The sequence below is a fragment of the Thamnophis sirtalis genome, unplaced genomic scaffold (genome assembly GCF_051295495.1).
Source record: "Thamnophis sirtalis isolate CommonGarterSnake01/CBP01778 unplaced genomic scaffold, rThaSir2_p1.2 scaffold_6, whole genome shotgun sequence".
Lineage (NCBI taxonomy): Eukaryota > Metazoa > Chordata > Lepidosauria > Squamata > Natricidae > Thamnophis > Thamnophis sirtalis.
Window position 1 is genome coordinate 123600829 of NW_028261386.1, and position 26143 is coordinate 123626971.

General features: G+C 40.5%; 1 protein-coding gene across 3 annotated transcripts in view; it reads right to left on the reverse strand.

Annotated features, from left to right (window-relative positions):
- Positions 1–26143, reverse strand: part of SMAP1 (small ArfGAP 1) — a 77543-nt gene that overhangs the window by 38053 nt on the left and 13347 nt on the right. For 2 of the 3 annotated variants that reach the window (XM_087718907.1, XM_087718906.1), the window contains exons 2-4: positions 12550–12683; positions 8641–8726; positions 7574–7649 (exon numbers count right to left, since the gene is read on the reverse strand). In XM_087718907.1, the coding sequence (XP_087575033.1) occupies positions 7574–7649; positions 8641–8726; positions 12550–12683 (296 nt within the window). Of the gene's footprint in view, positions 1–1026; positions 1105–7573; positions 7650–8640; positions 8727–12549; positions 12684–26143 lie in introns of all 3 variants that reach the window. The other variant, XM_087718904.1, reaches the window with a different exon arrangement.

The following is a 26143-nucleotide window of genomic DNA, read 5'->3' on the forward strand; positions in this document are numbered from 1 at the left end:
TGCACTTCCAATTCAAGCTCTATATGCAAATCCCAGTGGATGTAATTTAAACCATGTTCAAGACTAGCAAAGCAATAAAGAGGTAGTCAAGATATTGCAGCTGGCTCTCCTTTTGGAAGTCGTGTGGAATTGGCAATTTTATTACGTGGATATTTACAAAAAGACAGCCTAGAAAATCCCAAATCAAATCACTTGGAAATAGGGGTTACTGGAATTAGAGGATCTTATTTCAAAGGAAAGAAAACACGTTTCAGGATGGAGGATTACGAAATGAGCACACAGACGACTGAAAATGAGGAATGCATTCTACTAATTAATAATTCATTTTCAAAACTATGCCAGTAACTCGCCAATTCTGCTTGGAATCCATTATCTCCATAACAATATTTATTTTGAGGAACTCTAACACACAATTTAAGTTACAAATCCAGGACAAACTTGTACGCTATTATGAAACAGTTCAAGCTGACCTGTAGAAGTCCATGAAGAAATTCTTTTTGGATAGATTTACAAAATGTTTGGTTTAAAATACTTTTTAGTCCTGCCTACGACAAATTACAAATATACATCATATATCAAATATATCAGAAAATAATTCCATATTGGCTGAATTTGCATTACGTTAAGCCATGTGTCATAGAAACCACAATGAACAACTACAATAGCAGTAGCAATAGCAGTTAGACTTATATACCGCTTAATAGGGCTTTCAGCCCTCTCTAAGCGGTTTACAGAGTCAGCATATTGCCCCCAACAACAATCCGGGTCCTCATTTTACCCACCTCGGAAGGATGGAAGGCTGAGTCAACCCTGAGCCGGTGAGATTTGAACAGCCGAACTGCAGAACTGCAGTCAGCTGAAGTAGCCTGCAGTGCTGCACTTAACCACTGCGCCACCTCGGCTCTCTAGCTGAATTCACACAAAGTAAGCCACAAACCAATATATTAACCTGTACTATAGCTATTCAGAACGAAAGTAGAACAAATCTGCACCAAACACAACATGAACACCAAGAAGAGGGAATACCTCCATTTTGCTTTGCTCAGAGGCAGCTTGCAGAGAAGGAGAAGATGTTTGAGGTTGAGCAGCATCAGAGGAAGACATCTGTACAAAGCAGATGAAAGATGAGAAAAGACAACTTGACAGGCTACAGTAATTATAGGAAGACGTAAAGTTAAAATATATTTTATTACTTTCAATTTTTGAGAAAGAAGGGAAGAGAATGGAAGGGAATGGGAAGAGAAGAGGAAGAGGAAGAGACAAAACTAAATTTAGACTAATTTTGCTACTGAAAGTATTTTTAGAAAAATCTGTTTCAAACAAGATAAATATAGACTCACTGACTTCCTCAGTTCAACCTAGTATTTAACTGGAGGTACAGAAATTAATTATTATGTATAGAATGGTACACAGAGTCAACTGCCCTTTTACAATTTACTAAAGACATTTTTAAAGGTTAAAATCTGATCAGGGGAACAGTAAATGCTCAACAGAGGAATATGCTAGAATATAAAGAAAGAAATGGAAGTCAGATAAGATCACATCAGTATCACAAGAGAAAATAATTAAGCCTCTCATCCCATTGTTCAGTTTTATCCAGCATGACTCATGAATTATTAATGTCCTGAACTTAAAAAAAAAAGACTACTATCCTATAGGAGTAGGGAAACAAGCAAAGGAATATTTATTTTTGCTCATTCCAACAGATTTTATGAAGGAAAAAAAAATGAGTAACACTAAATGAAATATCTAACTACCAAAGAGAGCCTTCTCTTTTGAAAGCAAGGAGAAAATGTTGTTAATCAAAAAGAGTCTTTTAATCATAAGCTAACAAGCATATTATAAGGAATTTTGTAATTTTGTGAGCATGTCTCTATAATCCACAATCTGTTGAATATTTTCTGCTTTATCCACAGTATTAGTCAGTCAGTGTAAGAACGCAATCCTCATACATGAAACTTCCACTAATGTTCATGTTAAAAATATACAAAAGCAAAATCAGAAGACTTGTCTGGATAGCAATGAGCTTTAATTTCTTCCCAAATTCATATCTCAGAAATTAGATAGGAAAGACTTTAACATTATTTCTCCTTATATATATATTCATTCATATATATATAAATAATAAATGTGTGTGTGTGTGTGTGTGTGTGTGTGTGTGTGTACGTGTGTACGTACGTACGTTATATTTGTGCTGATAAATAAATAACAAAAAGGCAACAGTAAAAAATATTGGGTTTCTGTCTGGATGGTCTCTTGTGACGAGCCGAAGGACAGAGAATGGAAGTAGTGATCTTCCTCCCATATTTGAGCATACCAGGGGTTGTGACTTTAAATATATATATATTTAGTGTCACAACCCCTGGTAAGCCCCCAATTATGGGAGGAAGCCAACTGCTTCCATCATCTTTTTATCAGCACAAACACACACACACACACACACACACACACACACACATATTCTAAGTATATTCCATTTGTTATCTCCCTATTGCATTGCCTCCTATTTAGTAGAATTGTAGCAAATCATGCAGGTAATGGGATATAGGATTCTTATGGATCTTACACTTTCTCTTATTGATAGTAACAGGATCATATACTTTTATACTTCAAGGAGCAAAGATATTGTTACAAGGAGTGGAAAATTAATTTTGTTAACAACCACCCTTAAACCTTACACTACCATTTACAATGAGTTCATAGGTAGCTTTACTTTTCCCAATATAGCAAAGGCGTTCAGAAAAATTAAAGTACAAAATGATTTAGAAATGTGACAGCCGTTTCTGGTGCTAACAATATAGCTGGGGCAGGGGTAAAAGACTGGCCTAGAAACAGAAGAGTCCCAGGTCTTTTAGGTATGACAGCTGCGGTAGCTGTCCGGTCGCTCCTGTCCTTCCCCCTGTGGTGGCCTGCATGGGGGCTGGACAGCTCTTCTGGGGCCCCTGAGCCAGCCAGGCACTCCAGATCACGGATCCACATCAATGCCGCAGGCTGGAGCCGTGCAAGTAGCCCGCTCAGATGGGGAAGGAAGGAAGCCCTTGCCTGTCTTTGCCGCCGCCCCCTCGCCCCTAGCAGTTATCACAGTGCTGTTTCTGGATGGTATGGGAGTGGCTGTAGGGGTTGGCCGGTCGCTCCTGCCCTTCCTCTTGTGGCTGCCGCTGCTTTTCTGGGGCACCCAAGCCGCCAGGCACTTCGGACCGCAGATGAGCCACGGGCTGGAGGGCTGGGGCCATGCAAGAAGCCTACTCGGGTGGGCGGGGGGAGGGAAGACTCGACCACAGCTCTGCTCCGCTAAAAAGCAATGGCCAGGAGCCACTCTCCGTGTCTTTTGGCGTGGTTGTTACTCCTCCTGTTGCTGGTTTTTGCGTGGGCATGCGCGTCAGGAACCAGATCACCAAATGGCCGCCGCGCATGTGCACACTGGAAACAAAAAGATCATTTTCCTGGTGTGCGCATACGCACCGGGCGGCTTCTCTTTTGCTTTCTGGCACGCCAATGCGCATGAAGACCAGCTGGCTACTGTGCCCGAACCCGGAAGAGCAACTGGCGATGGCTCCACTGCCAGGAGATATGGCTCTGCGTGCCATAGGTTCGCCATCATAGCTATATTGTACCAGAAAAATGATTATTTAGCCCAGTGTTTTTCAACCTTTTTTGTGCAAAGGCACACTTTTTTCATGAAAAAAATCACGAGGCACACCACCATTAGAAAATGTTAAAAAAAATTAACTCTGTGCCTATATTGACTATATATAAAGTGACGTCCCTGCGTGCGCTACCTCCCGGCGGTCCCCGCGTTTTTAAAGTAAACGCGGGGCCGCAGGGACTTAATAGAGGCATCTCTGTGTCCCGAAAGCAACTTTCAGGACACAGAGATATCCCGAGGCAAAAACACCCGGCGGGTGTTTTTCCCACGGCACACCTTACACTATGTCACGGCACACTAGTGTGCCGCGGCACAGTGGTTGAAAAACACTGGTTTAGCCAAATACTGCATCTACTTTGACTAGCGGTAGCTCCTTCAGAAATGAGCTAAACCTTTTTATAAGCTTGCTGTCACCTTATGTTGTAATATAGTTCCTTGTGTAGGCGTAGCGGTCACCCATGGCCCAGTTCATCCCGGGCACGCGGAGCCACGCTGAACCACACAGGAGAAAACAAACTCCTAAAATTCCATAACATCCTGATAGTGCATAACATAACATTCTGAGATGTGCCCTATCAATGACGTCCAGGATTTGACCATATATAGACAGAACTTCCCTGAGCAGTAGATTAGAAATTGTACTTTTACAGGCTGTTTTTAACCACATGCTATTGCTCCTCCTGCCTTTGTCCTATCTCAATAAAAGGGGCTCTCAGACCCCCAATCTGGGTCGCTCCATCCCGAGAAAGATCGTGTCCTGTCTTTTCTCCACATTGGCCTCATGGACGAACCACGGGAATGTTACAACCTTATTTAACAAATGCAATGTTAAATACAATGATAGGAATGGAGAGCTATGGCTCCTTTAGACTGGTTGGCTCAGGAATTCTGGGAGTTGAAGTCCACAAGTCATAAAGGAGCCATAGCTCCCCTCTCCTACCTCAGTCAGAACAAGGTGGTTCCGGAGACGTTTATGCCACAATTGTTATACTCAGTGCCACTGTAATCTGCAAATGGCTGGGAATCAAGAACTACCTGTCACTGAAATCTAGTCATCTGAAAATCTGTTATTGTGAGGAAGGCTGGTATGCCAGTCTTCTCAATTTATTCTTCTCATATGGCTCACAGAAAGGCCTAACTTTTTCCCCTCATTTTCAGCATCACTGGACACCCTACACCAGAGATAAACAATACTATGCTGTGGACATCAGTATGCATGCCAGCAGTTCTACTAATGCTGCCTCACAGGGCTATCTGCCTCAATTTATTTTCTTAAAAGAGTCCATTTAATTAATAAATGGCAGATAAGTGTACTGTAAAGCAAAGACTTTAGCATCGTGTTTATGTAGAATAAGGCTGCTGGAGTTTGTGCAGAGGAATTCTCAGAGGGGTTTTTGAAAAAACAAACTAGTGAGTAGTGCAGACCACTATTTTTATGTGGAAGTGAGACTTTTTTTCAGGAAAAAAACCAATCTTACTCACTATGATAATCATTTTATAAGGAGAGGGTTTCCTGCTTCCATGAAGAGACTATCTATAGCAGTGAGCCGAAACCCATAATTCAATGTATGTGCGACCCCCCCCCCGTGTACGCCAAGCCCCCACGCATATGCAACCTTCCCCCATGCATGCACATGCATCTCCCACATGCACCATGCTCCTGCGCAGCAGAGACCTGAAAACCAGCTGGCCAGCAGGAGGTGCCCACACATGCAGTGCAGCTGAGCTGGGCCGACGACTCGTGTGCCTGCAGAGAGGGCGCTGCATGCCTCCTGTGGCATGCGTGCCATAAGTTCGCCACACGGAAATATAGCGTGCTCTTTGAATTACAAAAGCCTCAAAGGTTTCCTGAAACTGTTCTACTACAGCTTATATCCTTTGACCACACACAGTTTTTAATAAAGGCAAGTTGCAACCCTACCAGTATTTCTGAATAGAAAAATGCTAAGGAACTATAATCCAGAGAATTAGGTATTCAGTTACCTCTTCAAATGCAAGCTATGTACAGGTAATCGTCAACTTATAATAATGCCCTTGTGACCTCAAGACTGGACTATTGCAACGCGCTCTACATGGGGCAGCCCTTGAAGAGTATTCGGAGACTATAGCTGGTCCAGAATGCAGCCGCTCGAGCAATTGTGGGATTGTGCCTCGGTACACCCACGTTACACCTATCCTCCACGAGCTGCACTGGCTGCCTATTGGTCTCCGGATACGCTTCAAGGTGCTAGTTGTCACTTATAAAGCCCTACATGGTATTGGACTTGGGTACTTGAGAGACCGCCTTCTGCCAATCACCTCCCATAGACCCATTAGATCCCACAGATTAGGCCTCCTCCGAATTCCATCTGCCGGCCAATGCCGGCTTTCGACCACCCGGAGGAGGGACTTCTCTGTGGCTGCTCCAGCCCTTTGGAACGATCTCCCCGTGGAGATTCGGACCCTCGCCACCCTTCAGGCCTTCCGTATAGCCGTTAAGTCCTGGCTGTCCCAGCAGGCCTGGGGGTCTTGAGTCCCACCCCTTCTCGAATTTGATTGTGCTTGTTGTGTTTTTAAATTGTTTTGTATTGTTGTCTTGTTTTTGTCTTACTTTTTGTATTTGTTCCCCTCCCCTTGGCTTTTGTTCAGCCGCCCTGAGCCCCTCTGGGAATAGGGCGGCATACAAATCGAATAAATCCAATCCAATCCAATTTCTTCAGGGACCATTCAAAATTATAATGGCACTGAAAAAAAGTGATTTATGAGCGTTTTTCAGAGTTATGTCTTTTGCAGCTTCCCCATGAACATGTGATCAAAATTCAGATGTTGGCAACTGGCTCATGTTTATGACTGTTACTGTGTCCCGGGGTCATGTGATAAGCTTGTGACAAGCAAAGTCAATGGGGAAGCCAGATCCACTTAACCTTGTTACTAAACAAACACAGAGATTCACTTAACAATTGGGGGGGGGGGGGGAGGTTGTAAAAAGTGGCAAAAGTCACATAACTATCTTGCTTAGCAACAGAAATGTTGGGCTCAGCTGTGATCATAAGTTAAGGACTACCTGTAATCTTTTTCACAGTTGATGTTAAACCAAAGCTTATAACCCTAGTAACAACAGGGGGTACCAACCTCAACTGTGATTTTGATTGGTTAATAAGAGACAAAATTAGGAACTAGACGAACATTTATTTTGACATGAAGCAATTCTTGTTAAAGCCAATTATTTCACATCCTTAAATTCCTTTCAGCAGCAATGGGCGTGACAAACTTTCAATTCTCATTTCCCTTCAGTCATACAATTTTGACAAGTTGCTTGTTAACTAATTTCCTTTTGATTTTCTCTGATAAATTATCTATTTTCACTATGAATTGATTGAAACATTTCTTTCGTTTTGCATTAGCAACAGCACATCTATCTTGTCGTTCTTCTGCATTGTGTTTCCATACCCTATCCTATTGCTATACCCTATTCCAGATTTTTCCACTCTTCTTATAGCCCTGAAACTAATATAAGTACCTGATATATTTTCCTTAAGGATTAATATTTAGAGATAGATCCTATTTCAGACTCTATAAACTATCTAACAAAAGTAAAAAAACAATGCTCAGCACTCAGAAACAGTATTCATATTTGAAAATATATAATCCTGTATATTTAGAGGTGAATGTTCTCACTGAATTAAGCCCTCAAATATCCATCATTATTTAATGTTCTATACAAGTAATACCAAGCATACTGTTACTAGAAAGAGAGATAAGTGCTATACTAAAATCTGTTTCTCTTATCATGGGATTACAGCTCTGGTATATATTTAATATCTCTTCTTAGATATTGATATGTACATATACTCTGTATGTGCGTGTATGTATGGTATAGTATGAATAATATGAATTATATAATTATGTGTTCATGTGTTTTGGAGTAATTCAGTAATATTTACTTACACTGGTGACATGAGTTGCATTTTTGTCATAGTATTTTTTCTTCTCATATTTATCCCTGATAAAAAACTCCACAGCTCTGAATAAGTTAGTTTAAGGAAAAGACAAAAGAAGAAAACAAAAAAGGGATGCATATGTCCATGCACGCGCGCGCCCGCCCGCGCACACACACACACACACACCAGCATAAAACTACAGACGTTTTCAGTGCAGAAACTAATTTTATATAATATTTCTAAAGCCAGAACTGAACTGCTTCAAATTTAGGATGCCTATTGAATTTTCATTAGCATTCTAGAATGTTCTTTTCCATTGTAAAAGCAACTTTTAATACTTTTATAACCTTAATATAATCATCTTGATACGTAAGACAAATACTACATCATATTTTCTCCAATGTTTCTATTCAGACTGAATTTTAAAAATTGGTATTTTATATTCATTCTCTCTCTCTCTCTCTCTCTCTCTCTCTCTCTCTCTCTCTCTCTCTCTCTCTCACACACACACACACACACACACACACACACACAGAAGGTGAGGGGGGAGAGAGGTGGGTGCACCTCACTTGCACTATATGCTTTGTAAAACTATTATTTTACCATTTCTCATCAAGGGGCTCAAATAAAGACAAATTTAGTTTGAGTTTAACCAATTTCCTCAATATAATTTTTTTCTGCATGATGAGACTCAAATTTCCAAACTTTCTATTTCAAAAATCCAGCACCATGGTTAAGTTCTGATGTGCTACTAATATGCTAATTTTTTCTCTTTATTTTAAGTAGTCCAGATGTTGCACAGACATCTTTAGTAGCTTTATACTTAAGCAATAAAACACCTTTTCCTGTCTTCTGTATTCTTGAAGTAAATAGTATCTTTATCAAACTAAAATAGAAATAGTGTTTTAAGTTTAAACAGTCTCCTAAGTTCTTTTAAAAAAATTAGTTTTACACCTTTGAGAATCTTGTCATTTATATTTCGCCATTGTGCATTATGCATACATCCATTTTAACATTGTCATCATATATAACTACTCCAATTTCCCTGAAAAGGGGAAATGCAAAAAAGGATACTGATCTGTTTGAGGTCTTCGAAAGTTCTCTGGTAAATTAGCTTCATAAAGTAATCTTGCCTTGGTATTCCCCATCTCCTGCATGCACTAAAAGCAATGACACAAACGTTCAATTTAGTTTGATGTATGTTAAGATAAACTTGCTGCTATAATAACCATTTTACATTAAAAACCATTATAATAAGGCAGAATAGGACATATTCATGAATAAACATGTATAAATATATATATAAAAAACCAAAATGTATAAATGTCCATGTTACTACCGTGTTTCCCCGAAAATATGACAGGGTCTTAGATTTTTTTTGACCCACAAAATATGGCCTTGGGATTATTAAAGGGGAGGTCTTATTTTTGGGGGGTTGCCGGGCGGCTGCTCCCTTGCGACCAGGCTCCTGAAGAGCCGGGCACAGCCTCAGGGTCAAATGGCTGTGTTGCGCTGTCGCAGAAGCAACACAGCAGCCATGAGGTGTCCACGCTTGCGAGCAGCCACGTGGCAACCCCTCTTTCCAGCCAGCACCACTGACCGACCTAGCGGTACCCAGAAGGCACCAAGCCACGCGAGCGCTTGTTCACCACCCTCCACCTCCCGTGGCTCGGTGCCTTCGGAATGCCCCTAGGTGAGTGAATGGGGCTATGCATGGCTGGAGAGGGGGGTTGTGCAAGCGGCTTTTCTGCTCCCCGCTCATGCGATTCCCAGGCTCACGATGCCCTTGGCTAACTCTACAGCACCTGCAGAGCCAGGGCATCTCTGCTGCTGGCGCTGCCTGCCGCTTCGGTTTTTTTTGGGGGGGGGGCTTTCAAAGCACGGAGGATAGATGCCGCTCTAGGAGTACGCTCTATGGTTGTGGGCTGCAGAGCATACAACCATAGAGCATACTCCCAGAGCAGCATCTGTCCTCCGTTGCGGCTTCCAAAGCACAGAGGTATGATACCGCTCTGGGAGTACGCTCTGTGGTTATACGCTACCATAGAGCGTACTTCCAGAGCGGCATCCGTCCTCCATGCTTTGAAAGCCGGGAAAAAACCCCCACCACCAAGAACAGCTTCCCGACAACCCCCCCCCCCTTCTTCAGCTGGGCACAGCGAAGAGGTGGCTGAAGGGGTTGTTTATGTCTCCTTCATCCTGGTGAAACTCCTCTTTTGAAAGGACGATCTGCAGGTGGTGGTGGTGGGAGATTCCCTGCACTTTGGGAGCGGCGTCTCCTCGCAGGGCTTCTTCTGATGTCCCAAGTATATGGATTTCCATGCCTACAGGAAGTCGCTTCTCACCTGCATATTCACATTGAAGGCTCGAAATGGGGTGTTTCTGCAAACGGCTTGAAAATGTGAAGGAGGATATTCCTGACTCTCACCCTGTTCTGAAGGTCAGAACAGACTGCGAACAGAATAAGAGACAAAATACCCCCTCCACATTTTCCATGCCTTCGTTTCCTGTTCTGTGGATGGAATTGTCTGCTGTGACTGTCACCATTAGGTAAGGAGGACATGAGGCATGTGGGTTGTGTTGCTTGGCCACCAGCCTCTTTTGCAGCTGCAATTGGCTGCAAAAGCGACTGGCGCTTGCTGGAGGCAGAGGACTGACCCGTGAAACAGCTGTTTTGTGAATGGAGCGGCTCAGCTGATCCTATTAAGGGGCCGAGAAGCCCTGAGGTGACCGGGGAATCCCCAGAAGGACACCAGCAGATATGAGAGTGCTATATCTCTCACAGGAAGATTAGGCAGATGAAGTTTGTTTGGTATCCTGCTGGAAAAGAGATCACAACAAGACAGTATCCAAAGCAGAAGGCAGGGCTAGCAGATAAAGACTCCAAGCCTTCTTTGAGGCAAAGTTTGAGAGAGCCCCCCATCATTCTACATATAGCCTCAGCTACCCACTATAGCAAAGAAGCAAGGTTGAATGCTTTCAGGAGAAACATTTAATGCTATAACATTTTAAAAATCTATTTCAGCAATACATCTGTGTTTTTATTTTAGCACACGCTTTAGAATTTATTGATTTTATAATACAATTTAGAAATATTTAAGTATCTTTTACTGTCATTTTCCGCCATTTTAATAAGTGAATGAAGAAGTCCTCATATTAGAATTCTGTTTTTAATACTTTCCATGGATATAATGATTAAAATTGGTTTGTCGGGCTCAGTGATTTTCAATTTTGTTTGAAAGCTACATAGCATAAAGCAAATAATTCTAGACCCTGATTATAAACACCTGTCTAAATATCAAACCACATGGTAGCAAATAACAATATGCTCTTACTGCATATTATTCTTTCTGCTTGTAAAAGGAGTAATATGCAATAGAACTGAAAACGGACATAAACATTTTACAAAAATTATACAAGCTTGGAGACAAAGCAAACTAATATTAGTTCACTGTTTTTTGAACATTAAAAATTGATGGATAAGTATTTTACTACCTGGAACATTAAATTGCAAGCTTGAAAAAATAAACATTCAGACATTAAAGTTTTTCTAGAAGTACTGTATGTTTTAGAGTATAAGATGCACCTTTTTTCCTCAAAAAAAAGAGGCTGAAAATCTGGGTGCATCTTATACATCAAATACAGCATTTTTGCCTCCAGAAGCCCCGCCCCTTCACCAAAATGACTGTGGATACCCTTATGGAGGCTTTCAGAGAGCTCCTTGGGGCTGGGGAGGGCAGAAATGAGCAAAAAATGGGCCATTTTCTGCCCCCCCCCCGGAGCACTCTATAAGCCTCCTAAAGGGTATGCAATTTGTTTGACAAAAAACAGGCCCGTTTTTGTGAAAAACGGGCCGTTTTTTGCTCTTTTTTGACCCCATCAGGAGCACTCTGCAAGCCCACCCAAAGCTATTCATGCCTTTTATTTATTTTATTTTTCCTTTTGGAAAGCTTTTTAACTGATGAGAATTACATTTATCAAGTGCTGTGCCAGCAAAAACGAAGTCTTAAGGTTTGTCAGTGATTTTCTTCTCCAGCACATGGATAAATACATGTGGAAATATCTACCTAACTACCTACTCTCTCCCTACCTACCTATCTACTGTATTTCTCTTTCTTTCTTTCTTTCTCTCTCTCTCTCTCTCTCCCTCTCTCTCTCCCTCTCTCTCCCTCCCTCCCTCCCTCTCTCTCTCTCTCTCTCTCTCTCTCTCTCTCTCTCTCTCTCTCTCTCTCTCTCTCTCTATATATATATATATATATATATATATATATATATATATATATATATATATCTTTCTATTTCTCTCTCTATCCCTCTACCTTACAACCTACACACTCTCTCTCCCTAACTACCTACTGTATTTCTCTCTACTTCTCTATCCCTTTATCTACCTACCTACCTACCTACCTAGCTACCCACTCTCTTTCTCTCTCTCTCCCTACCTACCTACTATATTTCTCTTTCTTTCTCTCCCTCTCTGTCCCTCTATGTACTTACCTACTTTTTTAAAAATTTGCCTCTTCAAAACCTTGGTGCGTCTTATACTCCAGTGCGTCTTATACTCCGAAAAATATGGTGATCAAATTAAGAATGTGCTATTCTCATCTGCCAGAATACTTGAAACAGACCAATAGAAAGAAAATTTCTGGAATACCTGGAATTGACTAAAATAAGGACTGAACAACCCATTGTGAGTCAGAACCGTTTGCACAACTTTTGCTAATATTCTTGGTATGTACAAGATGCTACTAAGATTAGAAAGAAAAATTCCAACTTGAACACTTACAATAACCTGTTGCAAGATGCAGTTCCCACATAAAAGTGCAGTCAATAAATAATTATATTACTATTTAGAAAAATTATGTTGGGATTTTTGTTATTTTTAAAAATCTTTTAAATGAGTTCATTTTATTAATTAACATATATTTTGAAACAAACTCTCCCAAAGTCTCTCTTAATACAACTTGAATGAAACTTTTTAACCTGTATTTGTTCTGGTGTCCATTGGTCCAAATTGACAGACTTGACTCTGGATATATGCACTCCCAGATTTCGATGTATTCCAGCGCATCTGATGCAAATAAAGACACCTGTATTCCAGGAAGCCCATCGTGGACCTAAGAGAAATGTATGAAAATTAAACAACTATATAACACCAATAGTATTTAAATATAGACTAGAATTCTTCACTGGCCAATTGTGATTGGACACACAAGGAACTTGTCTTTGATGCTCTCAGTATATATAAAAGATACATTCATCATGAATCATAAGGTACAACACTTAATGATAGTCATACGGTACAATTAACCAATCAAATCATACTAGGAAACAATCAATATAAATCGTAAGGATACAAACAACAAAGTTACAGCCATACAGGCATAAGTGGGAAAAGATGGGTGATAGGAACGATGAGATTAATAGTAATACAGACATAGTAAATAGGAAATATCTACCTATCTATCCATCCATCCATCCCATAAAAAGAAAACTTGTTTTCAGCCTTCTCTAGATTAAGGGTTACTGCAATCAGTGTAAAGTCCCCAACGCACCCCTGGATAATATAACTGAAATTCAGAATAACACTCACTTCGTTGCACCGTGAGATTTTTCTGCTTTTATTTTTCACAACCCGCCGCAACATCTAACCTCTTGGCGGTAGAGAATCGACAAAAATATCAAATAAAAACAAAAGCAAACGGAACAGACAATTGACACAAATCATGCAAATGGCAACCAGAAAATTTTAACCCTGCATAAGAGCGGGGTACAACAGTGCTGTTTTAACAGTTTTACACAATGCCAAAAAGGAAGGGGCTACCTGAACATCTGGAAGCAAGGAGGTCCATACACTGACTGCAACAGCTGTTGCCCACAGCTTAAGTAGAATAGGTATTCAGAGTTGGATTTTTTTTTACTTATGTTCTTGCCAGACAGGCATACTTAAACATGGTGATTTAGTACCTAACCACCACTATGCAATAATGAATCTTTGTAGTCCATCAACAACTGTCTGACTTGAGCTTATGTAATATCCATATAATGGTGACATCACCCCCAAATCTCCAAATGATTTATCCCAACAGGTTCATGTGTATGTTAAGCAACATGATATAGATGTTAAGTGACATGGGGGGAAGGAATTGAAGCCTATAGTACTCTTTATTGAAACATTCATGGCCTTAAATACTATCCTTCCTACCCCGATTACAGACCACAACTACCTACTCACATAGAACAGAGATACAGGACCCTGATTCCCAGCCCCTGTAGACTGTCTAGGAAGATAGTAAGCTTGATGGTTTCAAATGTTGCCGAGCGGTCTGATAGAACCAGAAGACCTTGGATCAAGGTCCAGATGGACATTTCATCACTGGGTCTGAATCTTGACTGGCAGGAACCTAGATACACAAATATTTTCTAGAATTGTCTGTAATTGTTGGACCCTGTGAGATTGGCAACCTAAGGAAACACTTTCTCGAAAGTTCTTTATTGTCCAGTAGGGTAATGTAAAATGAAATCTGAAAGCTTAGGAAAAGTAATTCTCCCACACAACATACGGTATACCTAGCATAATTAAGGTGGAATCATTCTCTTAAATCCCCCCCCTCCCTTGGATTCAAGAATCTTTTCGGAAACAGCTGTGGTTCTCCTGGATTTTTCCATCTAGGTTTTCCATCACAGTTGCTGAGCCTTGGTCTACCACCTTCTCAAAAACCATTGTTAAGATGTATCAAAACCAGTTGGGTCAAAGGAGCATGTCTTCAATGGAGAAAGGGGCACAAATACCTCTTTTATAATAGATGGCATGACACCCACCCACTTTTTTTTTTTTTAAAAAAAGCACTGAACATCTCCCGGTTCCACCACAAAACCGCGGTAGACAAAAGCGCGCTCGACGAAAGCGCGTACGTGACGTCATCACAGCGCGACAAAAACATCGCGCTGTGAGCGGTAAATTTAAAATTAAAGCGAAAACCTTACCCTAACCCCCCCAAACCTAACCCTTAACCTAACCCTAACCCTAACCCTTAACCTAACGCTAAACCTAACACTAACCCTTAACCTAACGCTAAACCTAACCCTAACGCTTAACGTAACCCTAAACCTAACCCTAACCCTAACCCTTACCTTTATGTGAATCGGCTTGCTTTAATTTTATTTTAATTTCAATTTAATTTATTTTTAATTTTTTTCGTCGCGCTGCTGATGACGTCAGGTACGCGCTTTCGTCGAGCGCAGTTTTGTCTACCGTGGTTTTGACGGGTCACGCATCTCCCAGATCCAGCTGCTTACCCTTCTCCACCCCAACTGACAGATGGGACCAAAGAGAGATAGTCAAGCCTACAAGTGGCATAGCTCACATCACGGACAATTTTATCTATTATCTTTGGCTCGGGAAGCTCAAACGGATCCAGATAATAACATTAGACCTTGTTTCGCTCATCCCATTAACTTTATCTGCCAAGAGACTAACAAAATCATCCAGGCATCCTTCTTTATAAAGGCCCAGGTAAATCCTGAACAGGCCTGCCAAGTGGTATTCTGCAAACAATAAGCATAAGTGAATAGTTCTCATCTTATTGATGTTTTATAGACTTAAAAGGCAAGCTCTTACAGTGCTCAGTTACATCCATTTTGGATAACACCACCCACAGAAAGCGTTTAGGGAAAAAAAAGTTGTAGTGAAATAAATATAGAAATAAATATGTTAAAGTTCTGTAAATGATAGTACATCCATTTCCATTCGGAAACCCATCCAAGCCTACTAAAAATGCAAAACGTTTTAAGATTTTCAGAATTGTCACCTGATGATGTCAGCCCATTTATGGGACACCTGCAAGGAAGGCAAATGTTGCACTCAGATAAAAATTAAAATAAATCCTTTTTGACCTAGTTAGCCCATTTCCACATGTACAGCAGACAAGGATGAACTATTCATGGATTAAATGCAGCCCATCTTTCTGCCAAGATCAATTATAGACAAAATGTCACCAGAAACATTAGTTCAAATGGAAAGATTTAAGTTGTATTGCCTAGTAGATAGAGGTGGCGCAGTGGTTAGGGTGCAGTACTGCAGGCCACTTCAGCTGATTGCTATCTGCAGTTCAGCGGTTCTAATCTCACCGGCTCAAGGTTGACTCAGCCTTCCATCCTTCCGAGGTGGGTGAAATGGGGACCCAGACTGTGGGGGCGATATGCTGACTCTGTAAACCGCTTAGAGAGGGCTGAAAGCCCTATGAAGCGGTATATAAGTCTAACTGCTATTGCTATTGCTATTGCTAAGTCTGCAGATGAAGTGCTGTCAAAACTGTAGAAGTAGACAATATACAATCTGTTGGAAATTGTAGGTAGCTCTGATTTTTTTGCCAAGCAGTTTTATTTTTAAGTCTTAATTCAAACTTTTTGAAGCTATTAGCCCTCCTGAACATAGTAAGGTTGAAGAATCTTGAATCAAGACTGAAACATACAATGTTTTACCAGCAAACAATTATAAATTGTCCATTTCAAAGTAAAGCGGCTTTTGTGTCTAACCCTCCAGCTTTTATTTTTCTATAGCTCCTTAGGATTTACAGTTAATATGTGTGAAAGCTCTTCAGTCAGCACACTCCCCTGTTATTGATTTTTGTAAGCTGCTCTAGGAGTTTTCTCCAGTTGAAGAACGGGATAAAAATACTTCTGATGATTATGTTGTTATCCTGGTAGAGAGCGGCTTGCTTGGTTAAGGCAAACTTTCTATCCTCTCAAGTGGGTTTTAAGAGGTTTATTCAGACACTGCCAGAACCGAAGTTGCTTATCTGTTTAAAGGGTTTCTAACGCATCCATCAAGGCTCCCAGAGAAGCTAAACGTATCACTGAAATGACACGAAGTAAAGGAAAAGGGGGATTAGCAGAATGGTGATGAAACCCACCACAAGACCAATTTTTAAAATTAAAAAACTCTCATGAGAAAAACCAAGGGAGAAGACCACAAAATGGGACTGGTTTCTCTGCAGTCAAGCAGAAGGAACTTCTCTGAACCACAACACAAAATCAGAGACTTAGATTCTCTGTCTCTTTAACTTATACTATCAGGGAACCAGTGGTGGGATTCAAATAATTTACCAACCAGTTCTCTGCCCTAATGACCAGCTGAGTAGAGGCAGTTTCTGTAAGCAGGGCAATAAAGATTAGGCTAGAAACAACACCAGGATGTTTCCTTCCTGCCTTCCTTACAGGATTAGCCCTGTAAAGTGGGGAAAAAACACAAGATTTCTCCGAACTGCTTAGAAAGTTACCAACCGGTTCTACTGAATAGGTGCGAACTGGCTGAATCCCACCACTGCAGTGAACCAACATTATGCATTTAATAGGAAAGGCAGTCTTGGCAACATATTCAGACATAAAAAAGCTTCAAAAAAGAACTCAAATAAAGATGTATGTCCAGGAATAGTTTATACTCGTATCAGGTAAATGTATGTAGTGTCAGCATTATGCTTGGACATTAGTGTGACTTCATGATGCATTAAATGTGGAATGAAGACCGCAGGGACATTGTATGTCTACCATTCAAGTATTTCAACTTAGGGATGATTCAAAAATACATATAGTATCATCAGTGGTGGGTTTCAAAAATTGTTTGAACCTACTCTGTGGGTGTGGCCTCCTTTGTGGGAGTGGCTTGCCACCCATGTGACCGGATGGGAGTGGCTTGCTGCCCATGTGACCGGATATGAGGATGCCAACGACACTTGTCAGAACCACCTTAAATTACCTCACACACAGCACTGGCATGCATCAGAATATGATGTAAACTTGTTTTTTAAAAGGCATCTTTGGTTTGCGTTAAAACAACTTCAACACACGCAATGTTCTGATTGCACCACAAACGCAGTAGCCATCCTTACCTTTCACAGAGGCACTGAGTTTTATAAACATGAGCATGATAGTGTAGAATAATCATATCCAAGGACCAGTGGTGGGTTTCAAAAAATTTTGGAACCTCTTCTGTAGGTGTGGCCTGCTTTCCAGGTCCACTGGTGGAACCTCTTCTAACCAGTTCGGTAGATTTGACGAACCGGTTCTACCGAATAGGTGCAAACTGGTAGGAACCCACCTCTGAGTATCATCACAGATATTGTATAAGAAGAAACGATTGAAATAATTGTCATAAGACAATCTCTCTCTCCCTCACCGTAAAGATAAACCAATCTGTTTTGACAATGTGATCTAGTTATCAGTCAGTTATCTCCTAAAGGGCCCAGAATCTCTCTATGAGGGAGCTGGCCAATGTTTAAATATGATATATCAAAATAAATACGTAAGACTTTTTTCTCCCAAATTCTGCATACAAACAGCACAATAATAATTTATGTAAGTAAACATCATCTGTAATGAAAATAATACACAACATCCAAGGGAACTTCATCAGTTTTGTACAATTAAAAATACAAGAGAAAAAGATACAAGTGACAAATATTACGACTTCCTCCCCATTTGGCAAGGTACTTTGAGTCTTTTGAGGTAGAATTTGCTGGCTCTCCAAATATCCAAGTTGTCCCACTAGCATCTCTAAGGTTACAGCTGTGTTCTGACCCCCTCCTCCGTCCAGTAACGAATGCCGAGACAAGCTTAACTGGAATGTACTTTATTAGCAAGACACCAAAACCTCGGTGGCTGAAAGCCAAGCATAACAACAGATAAGGACCTTGGCAGCAACTCAGACAAGCCTCGGCAGCAATCCAGCTTGCCAAGCTAGTACAAAAGTTCTCCAACTTTTAGTCAATGTGTTGACTTCTGAAGAGGGGCATGTGCACAAGCAGTCTTTTTATAGTCTGGAGAGGAGCCTAATGACCACCAGCTGAGTGCAATTACCTCCTGTAACTGCGCAACTGTTCCTGACACCTAGTAGTTCTTCGGTGCCGTGCATCCAGGAACAACTCACTGCCGGCGTCCGGCTCACTCTCCCTTGTCAACTCCCCACTGGTACAAGGCTCAGGTGCCTCCTGGTGGCCAACCAGCCTCTCTGCGCCCTGTTCGGAGTCGGAACCCTGTCCAGGGTCCTCCACATCCTACAGAGCCGACTCATAGGGCCCCTCACTGTCGGAGTCTGGTGGCAGCTCCAACAGCTCCTGCTGGGCCACAACACAGCTGAATGTGGACAGAAGGACAGACATATATTCAGGTGTGATGGAAGACAGCTGCATATAGAAAGATCACATACAGCTTATCTCTGATTGATCAAGTTGAAAAAAAATAACACAAAATCTTTTAGGATCAGGTGAAAATTCCTGGGAGGAAATGAAAGGAAGAGTTTATACAAATAGGTGGAAGTTTCAGAAGGTATAAACTCCACGCAGGAAATTCTTGGCATGTGAATGTGTAGAGCTGGATGATCCCAGGGAATCTGCGATGGAATCTGGCACCTTAATTTATTGGGTTGCAGGTCTGCTGCTAAAAAAGCTGTATCTGAAGAACTGCAGCTATTATATATCAGATCCTCTTGCTGCACTGGCAGAAGCTGCGCTAGTGAAGTGAGAAATTCAGATCTGCTGTGGTTTCAGAATAATTTCCCTACACTACAGATACAGTAAAGGAAAGAGATATTTCTAGGCCGAATGAAATAGAAAACTACGATTCAGAAATTACTTGATGGCTGACTGGATATTAGACATGCATAAAGAGGAAAGCATTATCTAGGCAGCCCAGATATTGAAATATCAGGGATCTCTGGTAAGAGAGGCAAAAAAGTATCTGCTTTTTGTATGTCCAGGAAGAATAGCTATTCTCTAGATCCGTGATGGCGAACCTATGGCACACATGCCACAGATGGCACGCGGAGCCATTTGTCGCGCTGGCCAACTGACTTCGGCATTCTTTTGAGCCCATTTTTCACCTCCGGGGGCTTCAGGAGCTTCCCTGAAGTCTCCGGAGCACGAAAAACCAGCCCTATGGGCAAACCGGAAATTCAGGAACGTACTTCCGGTGTGCTCATAGGACCGTTTTTAGCCCTCCGGAGCCTTCCGGAGGCTTCCCTGAACGCTCTGGAGGGCATAAAACAACCCTACGAGCAAACTGGAAACATGTTGCTCGTACAGTAATTTTTTTGCCCTCTGGAGCCTTCAGGAAAGCCTCCTGAAGGCTCCGGAGGGCTAAAACCGGCCCTACAAGTAAACCGGAAGTACATTCTCAAACTTCCAGTTTGCCCCTTGGGCTAGTTTTTCGCACTCCGGAGGATTCAGGGAAGCTCCTGTAGCCTCCAGAGGGCCTCCAGAGGGGCGGGGAGGCTGTTTTCGCCTCCCCAGGCTCCTATAAATCCTCTGGCCCTGATTTTTTTCCAAGCAGTTTTATTTTTAAGTCTTAATTCAAACTTTTTGAAGCTATTAGCCCTCCTGAAAATTCAATACACAAGCAAAATATTTTCCTGAATTATAGATAACTCTAAAGGTTTTACTTTGAACATATTTTTGTGAAAAGAAGTTTTCCTTAAGATGAAAATGTCATTTTTCTACATTACTGCATATAGATAGAAGGCAACAATGAGTTTTCAGAATTTCGATTGACATAAAAAGTACTATCTGTTAATATTTACTCTGAATGCCTAATGATTTTAATATCCTTGTCAGTGAGCAGTGCCAAAATCTTTTTCTGTAGTATAGAAAGAAGGATGACTTTGAATATTACTCATCTTTCTGTAGTTCAGATTATCTTTATTATATTGATTTAGCTGCAGGATAAAATGCAGGGTGATGACCGCAGCGCTCCTTTGTGCTTCTCCTTGTGTAGGAAGCAGGAAAATAGCTTTCTTGACTTCTGCCAATCAGTTTCTCTATTAGCTAGCCTTTCCTGATATCCAAGGAATTGTAACTTAAAGCAAATCAAATGGATTACCAGAGCAATTCACTTGGTTAATGGTTCCACCTAGTGGCACAGTCTATGTATGCACACAATGAACAAGTTAACCTATAAGCCATTAAAGGAAGGGCTTCTGTTCTTAGCATTACCTATTTGAACCCAAAGATAATAAAAATACAACTAGCAGAAGTGCGCACTGAATGACCGTATAAAAGAAATATGATTTATCTCTTAAATCAACAAAACTATCAAGTTTGTATAGAAAAAAAGTAACATTGTTGTTGCACTAATTTCAAGGATGTAAAAGCAACCTGATGCTTATGGTCACCACAGATATTTTGGTATCCACAAGATCTTCTGACTCAGCCAAATTTATGCATGCATGCACTCATCCATACACACAAACGTAGACACATAAAACAGGAAGCTGGCAATTACAAATGGAAGCATCAGCTTTCAAGTATGATCCACGTTTACAGTATATGAGTGGTAATATTTCTGGTTGAAGGCTAAAGTGTTAGAACTGCACATGTGCATTCCCTAAAAATCAAAATGGTGGTGACCCAGCGGCAGTGAGGGAACCGGTTCAGGGGCATGGCAGATCTGGGTCACTGCTGGTTCTGTGACCCAGGCGTGAATTCCACTACCGGTTCAGCCAAACCGGGAGCAACCCACCTCTGTTATAGCCTCTATCAATCAAATGGGAGTTCTAGTTTTTATTTTTCCTGATCTGGTCTCCCCTCAAAAGAGCTGACAAGACGCACACTGTCATTTTTTAGAGAAAAATTAAAATGGCCATGGCTTGACATTTATTCTGAAGTAATATGAGGTTAAAGGTATTTTATTGATTTATATACAGTATTTTTGCTAAAAATTATTTCTATTCTAAATAAATACAGTGAAATGCATAATAAAAATAGTAAAATTTAGATTTAGATTTATTTTATTTGTATGCCGCCCTTCTCCGGGAGGGACTCAGGGCGGCGAACAACTCAAAGGGGGAAAAGGGGAACATAGAACACAATACAAGTAGTTAAAATAGCCAAGAATCACACAACCACACAGGTCGAGAGGGGAGGGGAACTCATCAACCCCAGGCCTGCCGGCAAAGCCAGGTTTTGACAGCTTTTCGGAAGGCCTGGAGAGAGGTGAGGGTCCGAATCCCTGCGGGGAGTTCGTTCCAGAGGGCCGGAGCTGCCACAAAGAAGGCCCTCCCCCCGGGTAGTAGCCAGGTGGCATTGGCTGGTAGACGGAACCCGGAGGAGGCCGATCCTGTGTGATCTAATGGGTCTTTGGGAGGTAATTGGCAGCAGATGAAATGCTTCCATCACTCTTTAGAACGCAAGCACATGATTTGATCAGCTGATAACAAGAAAAAAATCAATTTAAGCAGGTTTTCATTGGTGGTAAAAAGCATGCAAACAGTGTGTTTCTTCCACATCTTCTGACATTACCTAGCACTATCTTGCTTTATAAGTCTTTTTTTTTTTTTTAAGGTGAAAGGCTCCTAGAAATAGGTCCATGGCAGCATGCTATGCTAACTGACTGTATACTGTAGAAATGAAAGTTAATGACTTGGTATATTTTATTCCGTGCATCTTTGTAAGATACAAAGCAAAGAAACTTTGGAAAGCTATAAATGACGACTTTTAAGTCACAATCTAAAATTGGCTGTCTAAACCAGTGGTAGTCAACCTGGTCCCTACCGCCCACTGGTGGGCGTTCCAGCTTTCATGGTGGGCGGTGTGGGTTTGCTGTAACTCTGCTTTATAAATTTTATAAAGTAAAGTTACTTCCCTACTTTATAAATCACCATTACTGTAGAACTAGTGGATGGCTAGAAAATTTTACTACTAACAGAGATACAAGTGGGCAGTTGGACTACTCCTGGTCTAAACCCTTGGTGAAAAAGCAATCTTTAAGTGTTCCAACCTGAAAGTTTATTAGTAGATAATGCAGGACTTGGATATCATTTCTGGCCCTTTTATTCTATTGATCATTGCTTTATTGCTTCTTGGAATCAATCATCTTCGGGAAAAGCTAGCTAAAATTCAACTGACAGGAAATTCTGAAAGCCCAACTGTTGATAGTTTTATTTAACCACAGAGTACTTTGTACCATATTTTTTTTTGTTAACTTTACTACTTTGCATTATTTTTCATGCCAAAGTAGAAATGCCACCTGCTAAGTTTTGGCTGCTTCGATTTCCTTAGGGCTGAGTCTAATTAAAGTCAAATAGGATGCATTGAACAAATGACATTATATACACATTCTTGACTGTCAGACACATTCTTGTAAAAACTCCTTGGACAAATGTCTTGCCGTGTTATAATAAGCCCGTTGAAGCTGCAGGGTCTAAACCTCTAGTGGGTTTTTCTCCCCTGCCTTTTATGGTGTAAAAAAAGGAATTCTACTGAGGCTTTCTTCTTCTTGTTGTGCTATATCCGTCATCGGAAGTTGGCGATCATGTTGGTGATCCTATTTTTGTCAACAGCCGCATGAAAAAGTGCTACTGAGTTTTGTCCAAACCAATCCCTTAGGTTTTGACACCATGATGTTCTTCTTCTTCCTGGACTCGTTTGCCTTCAATCTTTCCCTGGAGGATTAAATGAAGGATGCCGTATTTTTCTGAGTGTTACCTCTACTATTGCATTTTTAAATTTATTCCAATTCACTTGTAAATCTTCAATACTTGAAGAGTACTTGTTGGTTTCGCTTAAATGAATTTCTAGTTCTTCTTTTATCTTATTTCCATGTTTAATGAAGAAGTCACTGTCAATTCTTGGTTTCGGGTTTTTCATCTTTTTTAGTTTCAGCTGGACTTCGGCAAGTAGATGATTATGGTCAGATTGTACATCTGCGGCTGGGTATGTCTTTGCTGATTTACTGAGGCTTTGCAAAACCTTAAAATGCATATCTCCATAATTCAAGATGACTTTTTAAAAAAAATTAGCATCCCTCTCCATAATCACCCATTTTATTTCTGTGGGTTAGAGACAATGTGGGACTTGCCATTTTAGATGTTATTTCTGAACAATATACTATATGTGGATATGAATTCCCTTAGGATAGGTGGCTTAGTATCACTTATCTGGTCTGGAGGTCCAGGAAATGACTATAGGTTTCACTTCATATAATTAATATATAAGGAGCTGATACGCATTTAGATAACATGATCAAGTTTTAAATGACATGCTTGATATTCTCCTCTGAAATAAAAGACTTATGCTCTGATTTACATTATTTCCTTTGTTTTCTCCCACAACTGAAAGGTATCTTAGACTCACAAATTCAGTATGCTACTAACATGGTCAACTTTGCTAAATTACTCAAGTTGCACTTATGGTCCTTCAAAGGATGTCCAAATATCTCCAGAGCCCCTGCTCACTCTGTTTCACAATTCCAATCTCCAATTTTTTTCTCATTTTCTCATGGTTATCCCAAGCATATTAAGGTACAGTATTAGAGAATGATGTATTACTATTAAATTTTTGTAGAAAACCTAGGCATTAAAAAACAACCTTGAAACTGTTGCATGTGAAACATCTTTCTTATGTTTAGTCTACTGTGGAGCTTAATTTACCTAATATATTATAACTGAAAAAATATTCAAATATTTCCAGTTCTATTGCACTGTTTAAACATGAAGTTCTATATATGTATACATATATATATATATACACATAAACAACACTGAGCAACAATGTACCCTTAGTAATTTATCTAATCCTACTGAGAGCACAAATTTGAATATAAGGCAAACATGACTTGCATGTTCCTTAATAATTAATACATGTATTATCAAGCTAGAAATGAAAACACAATATAAATGAATACTGAATCACCTTGAACCTACAGTGAGAAAGCATTCAGGGAAGCATTTATGACAAAAATCTGAAATTCCCCTCCTAAGGAAGAGTTATTTGCCTAAATAAATGAGATACAGATTTAACAAGATGTATATGTTGTTGCTAATCTAATTCAGCTGCAGGCATAAATTTGAGACTGCACATACGGGTCAAAGCAACATCCCTTTAAAAGTAATAAATGGTACTGAAAATGAAGGGCAAAACCATGTGCCCAGGTTAATTATCAATGTAGTAATTAGCAACAGCACACTGAAGAAAAGTTAATTCTCCACTGGCATTTCACACGTGATTTCTATCTTCAGATAACACATATCTGGGAAATGGTTAAAAACTTTCATTGGGGGTGGGGGGGGGAATGCAACAAAGGAAAAGGAAGTTGGAAGGGACTTTCAAAGTTTTCTAGTCCAACCCTCAGCACAAGCAGAAAAGCCTATTCTATTCTGACAAATGGGCTACCCAATTTCTTCTTACAAACCTCCAGTGATGGAGCACCAGGGGTGAGTTTCAACCGGTCCGCAGCGGTCTGCGCAGACCGGTTGGTCGGTGAACCCGGAAGTAAGTAACTTCCGGGAACGCCGAAGGGCCCACCCACCCGCCCTCCTTACCTATCTTTGAAGGCTTCTGCACTTCCACGCAGGTGCATGGCACATACAGCGCCTGCGCGATTCTCCGCGAGCAGCTGGAGCATCACGCAGGCGCTAAGACGCAGGCGTGAACTGCACATGTGCACGAGGACGCCGACCAACCCCGCTCCAACCGTACCGGTTGGAACGGGATGAGCAACCCACCACTGTGGAGCACCCACAGATTCTGGAGGCAAGCCATTCCACTGATTAATTGTTCAGTCAGGAAATTTCTCCTTAGTTCTTAAGCTGGATCTCTCCTTGATAAGTTTCCAATCATTACTTCTTGTCCCCGTCCCCACCCCTCAGCTGCTTTCAACCTCTTCCTCTCTGTGACAGCAAATATCCAAATACTAGAAGATTGATATCAAGTCAGCCCCTAGTCCTCTTTGTTAGACAGACATATCCAGTTCCTGCAATTGTTCATTGTTATGTTTTACACTCCTGTCCCCTAATCATCTTTATTGTTCTTCTCTGCTCTCTTTCCAGAGTCTCAACATCTTTTTGGTGACCAAATCTGGGTGCAGTATTCCAAATGTGGTTTTCCTCTTTTTTCTTAAATAACATCATGATTCCAATTCTATACATCGCATCTAGATGAAACTTCAGATAATTCACACTAAAAAAAGAAACTCTCAGATCTTCCAGAATAATTAACAAGCAACATACAGTTACTATCCCCAAATCTTTTTGATCAATCATGGCCAAGAGTTTGAGTGTTAAGTTAACAGATTTATTCTAAGAACAACTGAGTTAAAAGATATAAATAATGTAAACGTGTGAATCTTAAACTGTAAAAATATCTGTAACATTTTAAATAAAAGTATCATTAAATTTCCATTTTGGTAACATATTCTCTAGAGACTACTATTCTCAAACCCTAGATTTTTATATAGTAATTACCAACCTTGATCTAACATTTAAAGATGAAGTTGTTTTCTTATCCTAGAAAAATTACATCCAGAAGGAAGCTGCAAGCTTCAGAGCATTTAAAATAAATAATAATGGTCTTATTAAAATGGTTAATAAAATGAAGGTTTTTAAATTTAACATTACACAGAATGAAACAAATTATCAATGTGAAAATCGAGTACAAGGATGGGGACAATGACAGATCTAATTTTTAAAAATCCATCACTGTCTGAACCACAAGACATAAGGACTGAAGCAGGTTGAACAATATTAGCACTTGAAAAATAAATCTGGTATCTTATCAAATAGAAGTAGACTTCTTTTATATTTTAAAGT